Source organism: Littorina saxatilis, linkage group LG4 (assembly GCF_037325665.1).
Source record: "Littorina saxatilis isolate snail1 linkage group LG4, US_GU_Lsax_2.0, whole genome shotgun sequence".
Classification (NCBI taxonomy): domain Eukaryota; kingdom Metazoa; phylum Mollusca; class Gastropoda; order Littorinimorpha; family Littorinidae; genus Littorina; species Littorina saxatilis.
Genome location: NC_090248.1, coordinates 42,956,977 through 42,966,259, shown reverse-complemented (window position 1 = coordinate 42,966,259; position 9,283 = coordinate 42,956,977). Strand labels below are relative to the sequence as shown.

At 40.5% G+C, this 9,283-nt stretch overlaps 1 protein-coding gene across 1 annotated transcript; it reads left to right on the top strand.

Annotated features, from left to right (window-relative positions):
* The first annotated feature begins 471 nt into the window (after positions 1–471).
* Positions 472–8,745, top strand: LOC138964798 (uncharacterized). The gene is made up of 4 exons (XM_070336848.1): positions 472–641; positions 2,110–2,213; positions 3,131–3,337; positions 5,169–8,745. Exons 3-4 carry the CDS (start codon positions 3,178–3,180, stop codon positions 5,399–5,401), a joined length of 393 nt encoding a protein of 130 aa, XP_070192949.1. The 5' UTR covers positions 472–641; positions 2,110–2,213; positions 3,131–3,177; the 3' UTR covers positions 5,402–8,745.
* The last annotated feature ends 538 nt before the right edge of the window (positions 8,746–9,283 follow it).

Here is a 9,283-nt window from a genome sequence, read left to right as displayed (position 1 = left end):
ACTCTCATGTTAAGTTTCATGAAGATCGGTCCAGTAGTTTCTCAGAATCGCGTAATACACACACACACACACACACACACACACATATATATACACACACACACACACACACACACACACACACACATACACACACATACATTCACCACACCCTCGTCTCGATTCCCCGAATGTAAAAATATACCAAATAATGGTAAATCATTCAAACTTCACACACACACACACACACACACACACAGAGACACACACACACACCCACTCTCTCTCTCTCACACACACTCACACACAGAGACACACACCCACACACACATAATCTCTCTCTCTCTCACACACATACACACACACAGACACACAAACCCACGCTCTCTCTCTCACACACACTCACACACAGACACACACACGCACACATACACCCACACACACACTCACACCCCCCCCCCCCCCCCACACACACACACACATCGTCTCTCCAGCTACTTGTATCACCATTTCATCGCTAAATTCATAAATCTGACAATAACATCTGCAGGTGAAGTGTCCAGCCCTGGTTCGGACGTACCGCTTGTTGCAGGCGTGACTGTCGGTGTCGTGGTGCTGATTACTACTAGCGGCGGGGTGGTGCTTGTCATCATCATATTAAGGTACCTGATTATAATTAAAATTCCCAGAACGAATTCCATATTGTCCGCAGTGTGTTATTGAATTGATATTTTTCAGATAAGTAGATAAAGTCATAACTAAATTAATGAACATGAGTTTGGGTGACGTTTGACACCAAACGGCATAACTGCAAGATGAAGCGATGTCCCGGACATAATTCTGCCGTGGAGGACTCTTCCCAGCCACTCTTTAAGGTGCCTTCGTTCCCGCCAAGACCATCTTGTCAATCACCACAGTAAAGCCTAGCTAGTATTACGATGGTAGAAGACGACTGCGCGAAGTTTACTTCACAAAACTTGCGGGACGAAGCTTGTGGACTGCACTGTTGGTAGTAAGAATTAAGAACAGCAAGCTCTGAGACTTATTTAACCTGTTGTAAATATGTTTGGCCAAAACGCACTCACACAGGCGGAATATATATCTAATCATTTAAAGGCACAGTAAGCCTTCCGTAAACCATCACACATACTGTCAAGTTTTTCCACACAGTACAAACACCCTTCCATTTGAACGCTCACCAAACGGGAACATCCTAGGTGCCCTACGTAAAGAGCGAGCAATTTTCAAAGAATTTATTTTTGCGTGGTTTATCTTACCCCTGAGCCATCGTGAACCCGTGTGATCCAGTTTCCCTTTTTCACAATGCAGTCGTCAGTTTGTAATTTGAATGCGGCTCGCTGTGAGCTTATCTGCAATAGCACGTTATTATGTACTTCTGACTTTTCACGAAACAAACGAATTTGGTTCATAAGAACCCGAGCGATGGCTTTTGACTGCCTATAAACCGTCGTCTGCTACGAAAACCATACCTTGCGTGACCCTGCTTCCGGGCTTTTCTTTTTTCAAACTTTCAAAACTTCGAATTATACTGATCTTGTCTTGATGAAAAAATAATTCTTCTATGATTTAAGAATGTTTGTGTAACAAGCTGTCAATTTATTATTTAGATTTTAAAAGTTAGGTCCAGCGCCAAAACGCACAATCATCGCTCAACGGCTATCGCCAGTTGAAGGGAAGTAACTCATTTTTGACCTGAGTTCAGGATGGGTCCGATTGAGATGGTCTCAATCCGAAAAATTAATTCTTTGAAAATTGCTCGCTCTTTACGTAGGGCACCTAGGATGTTCCCGTTCGGTGAGTGTTCAAATGGAAGGGTGTTTGTACTGTGTGTAAAAGCCTGACAGTATCTGTGATGGTTTACGGGAGGCGTACTGTGCCTTTAATCTCGTGATTACCAAAGACATACATGTTGTAAAGTGTATATATTTTGTTAATGTTTGTGGCAACTTTGTTTCCTGCACTTCTATTTCTTTTCTGCTTCTTTTATTTATGTTTGTGTCGACTTTATATTCAGCTTTCTGTATTTTTATTTCAATACTTCAGTCATTCTTAGATTTCTTGTTCAATTCCGTTTAATCTTTTCACCCACAAAACATACTGCGATTACAGGCGAAGAAAAAACAAACGGGAAGCCGGGTCAGCACACGCAAGAAGTTCGTCCGAAATTGTTAACGGCAGCAGAGAGACAGCGCTGTCCTTTGGTCCTGTTGCAGGTAATCTTTCTATGTCTTTTTTTGTGATTGTGGCTTGCTGTTGACTGGTTTGTTACCGTGTTGTATTTAATTCTTTGTGGGCGGAAACTGTGTACATGCAGATGATTGTTCTTCCGATTTGGCACATTACCCAACTCTGCCGCATGTCTCAAACTTCTTTTGTACTTGCTGCCGATGTTGGAAATGAAATTATCCTACATACGTGAGAGAGACACCCGTGAGATAATAATCGTTCAAATCACACGTGTGTATATCATGTAAATGAGGTCATGTCAAGCAAGTCTGGCAGGGACCTGTTTTTCCACTGCTTATGGTGCCAAAGTCACCGAGACAAATGTCATTATAGAAACAAAAATTGCGCTCGCTAATTACCCTCCATGAATCTTTAGATCTATCACGTCACGCCACACTTTCAGAGTGACGTTTCTTTGCTTTGACGTAATAGGCTTTAGAAGAGATCGAGGTTCCAAATCAAGCGTCTTCAGTTTAGCTGCCTCGACTGCGGGACGTTTTCAGTTAAATACATGTAAGGACAGTATGTAGGATAAACAGAATATTACATGGCTTGCTGCGTCGTACCAGATTTACACTCTTTGTTTTTTCAAATATTGAAAAGTTTGCTTTCGCTCGCAGTTCAATATTTTAAAAAACAATTCGTGTAAATCTGGTACGACACAGCAAGCCATGTAGTATTCTCTATGAATGACAGATAATATAACAGATCGATAAATAACGATGTGTGCTCAACACAACTTTGGAAATTTGTAATTATCATTATTTCATTGTAATGGCACAATTCAAAGCCACTGTATTTTCGGATATTCACGATAAATACACAATAGAAAAGGAAATGTTCGGCAGTACGGTCAATTGCATTTACTGATATGTGTTCACGACAATCAAAAACTGTGCGACAGGTAACGAGGCTCCTAAATACAGCAAACCCAGCGCGGCCGTAAAACTGATGGTCGCCAAGAAACCAACAAGGGGAGTTAACCCAACAGACGTAGATCACACTTACCACAACATCACTGATGCTTCGGCACACCAACTGTCCACGGCAGCATCGCGCGCGTCCCCAGCCTCTGCCCCAACACAAAGTCCAGGACAAGCACCAACAAATGGTAAGGGGACAGTGGAGGAGAAAATCGCAGTAAGCCCAGGAAAAAAATTACGACATAGTATACTATAGTAATGTATATTATTACCATTCCAGTGCAGCATATGGCTTTTGGACCAATTCCAGGCAACCCTCTACTTGTTATAACGTTCAGGCAGGGACCCTTTTTGTTTGTCACGCTAAAAATATACAAGACAGAGTAAACATTGGAATTAATTGATTTTAAAGATTCCAAGCTGAAATGCAATCCCATAGTCCGGACTCCGTCGAAGATTGCTTAACAAAATGTGTAATCCATTTGGTTGAAAAATGAGGGTGTAACAGTGCCGCCTCAACTTTCACCATAAATGGATATGACGTCATCGAAGACATCTATCGAAAAAATGAAAATTCGTCTGGGGATATCATACCCAGGAACTCTCATATGAATTTTTATGAAGATCGGTCCAGTAGTTTTCTCGGAATCGCTTTATACACACACACACACACACACACACATACAGACACACGCACGCACGCACGCACGCACGCACGCACGCACACACACACACACACACACACACACACACACACACACACACACACACACACACACACCACCTCCCTTATCTCAATTCCCTGCCTATGTTAAAACATTTAGTCAAAACGGGGGGGGGGGGGGGGGGGGCCCGGTAGCTCAGTTGGTAGAGCACTGGACTTGTGATCGGAAGGTCGCAGGTTCGAATTCGGGCCGGGACGGACACGGGTCAACTTTATGTGCAGACCCAGAGACGGAAGCCATGTCCCACCCCCGTGTCATCACAATGGCACGTAAAAGACCTTGGTCATTCTGCCATAAGTGCACGGGTGGCTGAATACACCTAAACACGCAGACACCTGGGTAGCGCCAATCCGTTGCTGCTAGCTTTCCACTGGGAGGAAGCGACCCGAATTTCCCAGCGATCGGACAATAAAGTAATGAAAAATGAAAAAAAAATGAAAAAATTTAAAAAAAAATCAAAACCAACTTCAAGTTCCTACTGCAATGGCGGGTAAAGCTGGCTGGACAAGCCTTTTTCCCTGCCGGTTGTAGGCTAGGCAGGACGTGAATGAAAAATCTCTGATCTTCAAAGAAAAAACAAAACATCAAACATTTATCTTGTGTGTATGTGGTGTGACGGGGTTGAAGTTGTGTAAGGTTTTTGAACAAACCGGATAAAATGAAGCTATGATCAAATTTTCCTTTCTAGTGAAATTATCAAAATTAGGGTGCACAGTTTGCATTATTGCCAAATTTACTCACACCAATCTCCATGTTTAGATAAATTCACATCAACAACAAAAACAGAACGCACAAATCAAAAATTGATCAAGTTCTTAGCAATAAAAATAATTTGACAAATGTTCTAAATTTTTCCCTTTTCGTCAATTCATCCAAAAGCAGCATGAACAATTCAGAAAATGAACATAATTCAAATAAATGTAATTTCGTTTACACCTTTCTAAAATCGCTTTGCCTGTTTAGTAAATTCATTATAAAACGGCATGCAAAATTCTGGAAATATACAAATACCCTGAACATTTTACAAATGTACAGAAATGTTCAGGGATTTTGTAAGTCTCCTGGTTTTTCGAATTTACTGGAACATATACCCATGCAGCCATTAAACTAACACTTTTGCTATCAGAGACTTTAAGAAGTAGAAAAACAATATCTTTTAATGGCATAACAGCATCCAGACCGACACATTATTTTATCATTATTTCAAATGTAACAGCTATTTTACATTTCTCTTAATGACATCCAATGGTAGCCATACTACACATGATTGGCAAACTGTTTCTTCCTGTTATAGGTTTTGAGTCTCGTGCTCCAGCAGAACTCAGCGGACATGCGGTTCTCCAAGAGGAAACGGGAGCAGAGGAGAGTCATGTCTATGACGGGCTCCAAACTCCTAATGACAGCGACAGAGCTCCCTACACCTCTCTTGTCTTACAGGAAAAGCAGGACACCGCGAGAAACTGTCACACTTACCAAAACCCTGCTTTCCATACCAGTGATACTGCACATGACTATTACAACCTGTGAAACGTGCTGCTGTGCTGCACACCTCATTCAAATGAGTTCAGAAACTGGTGTCTGAAATGAGACGGTTGCCTCCAATGAAAAAAATGGATTGCTTAGTGTGCATGCTGTTTTCAAGTATACATTTTCTTTCGCTGCTGTCAGATAGATTTCTAAACGTCTTTAAATTGAATGCATATATTTCAGGAAAAAAAGAAAAACAACAAATAAACACACACAAAGCAAGAACAAGAGCAGCAACACGCTCGAAAGGTTAAGCAGTTTTAAAGCAACTAAATGGAGGCATATACCTTAGCTGAACACACTTGCATAAACACATCTTCATGTACAATGTATTGCCGATAGATATTTTAAAGCCCTTGAAAGTATCGCCTGGACTTTCATGCACATAGTTTTGATTTGTTTTCAATTTGAAAATGATGTTAAAAGATGGGTAGCAATCATGTAAAACAATGTTGAATGGTGTAGGCCTGAAAACGGATAAAATAGTATTCCGCGTGGTTTAAGGAGGAAAAAAGTACCACTTAAGGGGTCACATTCTTACAGTTCAGCGAAATGAATAAAGAAGAACTTCTCTGGCAGTTTGTAGAGGAAACATTTTCTCTTGTTGACAGTAAGGATTGTTGTTGTGCATGTGTTAAAATGTTGTAGTCATTTGTTTCATAGTAAGGTTTTAATATTATTGAACAGATCCCGGTGCGATTTGAATGTGAAATTTATACCAAATTCAACATTAAATTGGAATCCAATTACATAATTTACATATCTTGGTTTTATTTTACTCATGTACTTTGAAGAATAATGTTCAAATGAATTATGACTGTCGTTATAAAGATTCTCGCACCGGCACGGTTGGCCTAGTGGTAAGGCGTCCGCCCCGTGATCGGGAGGTCGTGGGTTCGAATTCCGGCCGGGTCATACCTAAGACTTTAAAATTGGCAATCTAGTGGCTGCTCCGCCTGGCGTCTGGTATTATGGGGTTAGTGCTAGGACTGGTTGGTCCGGTGTCAGAATAATGTGACTGGGTGAGACATGAAGCCTGTGCTGCGATTTCTGTCTTGTGTGTGGCGCACGTTATATGTCAAAGCAGCACCGCCCTGATATGGCCCTTCGTGGTCGGCTGGGCGTTAAGCAAACAAACAAACAAAAAGATTCTCGCAACATCTAGAAATAACCAACTTATTTATTAATATTAATATACCTGATCACGATGAAGCATTTTTGAAAGATATGAATTTCATGCTGTATAGCCTTCATGAGAATGTAAATAATGAATTGATAACATGGTGAAAAGTATGTAGGTCAAATAACAATGTTTTTTTGAAAATGGTTGATTTGAAGTCTTTACTCTAGGGTTTAACAATTATGTTATTTTAAGCATATATTGAAGAATGATTGCAAATCACACACATTGTTCTTGCAACATGTCCCATGGTGACGGAGTTAAAACAGGATGATGGTAAGTTTGAACATGTTTTGATGTAAAAAGAGAAAGATCCCTTGGGAGCAGATGTTTTTAGGCACAACAAAATGCTGTATGGAAAGAGAGTGCCCGTTACCTTTAATCAGTATGTTGTAGCACGGTTATTATAATACACAAATGTTTGCAACGCTTGTGAAACAATGTGCATTGTGAACAATTGATAAGATAATGGTTGGGTTTTTTCTTAATCTCTTTTTAGGTGATAAAGGAAATTCAGAGTATTAGGAATTAAAAAGTGTATGTCAACATGTTAATGTTAATGTTGTGTTATATGTATAGGTTACAACACGAGTGGTTTTTTTTATATGGCTTGTATTTCAGTCAAGACCCAGCGGATGAATATCATCGGGAGACACGAGCCTCTGGCGAGTGGATCTTGATTGATATTCCCGCTGGGTCTTGACTGAAATACAAGCCATATAAAAAACCACGAGTGTTGTAATCTGTATATCCCATTCTACCATCAAACACAAAGTGTAGACTACTAGCGGCACTGTTGCGATCTGTGGAGTGTTACTGAAAACAGTGGTGCCAGCGAGACTTAGCCCTTTTGCAACCTTAAACTAAGTGACCGTCGCTGAAAAAATAAAACGAATGAGTGCATCGATAAGTACGCGGTAACACTACTTTCAGACCATTTAAAAGCTTTAAGTAAAGGTTCATAAGTTGCAAGAAAGTAATGAAGTCGTATAGAAATCAATTTAGTTGAAGCGCACATATCTTTTGTTTTGCGAGTGTGTTTGCATGGATGAACCTAAACTGGTATGGGTGTGAGGAAAACGGGACCAAGTTGGTGAAGTCGCGAATTGCTGACACCAAGTCTGTCACCGCCGATTGATTGCATTTTGAAGGAATATGACTGGATTACGGAAAAATACACACGTGTTAAGTTCTTGGATACCTTCATCGCCAATGTGGACTTACTGCAGAGCCAGACAAAAGAGTAGACTTGCTCGCAAAATACGTGAAACAGCCGATGTTTGATGCGCGACTCTCACAAACAGTCTTCTGCTAAGATGCAAGGGAGACTACTCTTTTGTTTTGGTTTTTATGGCAGTGTTTCGTACTGTATGTAACAGAGTATGTTCTTGTAAACCGGTCTGGACACGGAGAAAACGTTCGAAACAGTATTGAGGGAGCACATTTTCTTTCTGTTGTGTTGCATATTCTTTTTTGGATTATTCCTATGGTAGCGATGCTTGTCGACACACGGATAGCAAACAGAGAGAATGAATAGGTTCGATCGTTTGCTAGCATCTGTGTATCTTGTAAGTTGAATGTTCGTTTTTTTCGACCTGCATTGCTTTCATAATGAAAGAAACGTTTGTTTATTGCATCCCATACATCAGATCAGTTCCGAGATTCATTTTTGCGTGCAACTGATATGGTTTTCTGAGCCGTGCGATACGATTTTGGAACTTCATACAAATGTGTCACATTGTTCAGCGCGAGGTCAAAGGTCGGGAGGAAAGTAGTTCTTTGCCCAAATCGGAATCTGCACTATCATATATTTTTTGGAGTCCATGATGTATTTATTGAGCTATAAAAATACAACATATATACCCATACTGAAGTAACAGAGACAAAGAAGGGAGGTCATGGGATATGAAGATATATACTTTCCTTGTGAAGGCATCTAAAACATGGTTGTGATGATAGAGCACGGTCAAATGTTTATAAAACTAAAGACATTGATAGTTGTAAATATTTCCAAGGCTTGTATATTATTACTTATTTGTACATGTAGACGTAATGCCTAACATATTAAGGCCCCGTTCGTTTTAGTTGTGTATAACATATAATAAGCATTTTTTCATTGCCATTCCAATATATCAAATCCTCATCCCCAGGGAGAGTAAGGAGAGTCTGTGTCTAGTGCTTTTTTCTCCATATTTTTCGTCTGTGTAGTCTATGCTGTGTTCGTGTCGTTTACGTGTGTTTCTAAGTACATCCTGTCTTCTTTTCTTCGTTTGTATGTTTGTTTATAGTTGTTCTTGTACAAGCAACATCACCAAAGTATCGTAGTTCAAACTCAGACACTTCGACGCAGTCCTTAATGCTTTGATGATAGCATATAATTATCTTCTTCATATATGTCCCGTAATTTGCCGTTCATTAGGCATTTAATAAGCTTCCTAAAACAGCAAGTCCGCAGTTTGGTATGTTAGAACTGACTATAAAGTATAAACACACACATAGGGCCTACGTATCACGCATTCGTACCCACGCATGCACGCAAACACGCGCGCGCTTTCATGCGCACGAACACAAGACACGCACGCACGCATACACGCGCTCTCATACGCACGAACACAACACACACACACACACACAAACACTAAGTTGGTTGTGGCTTCCACTCACTGTTAGCTTTAAGACTGCAGTGCGCAGCTTCGCGAACA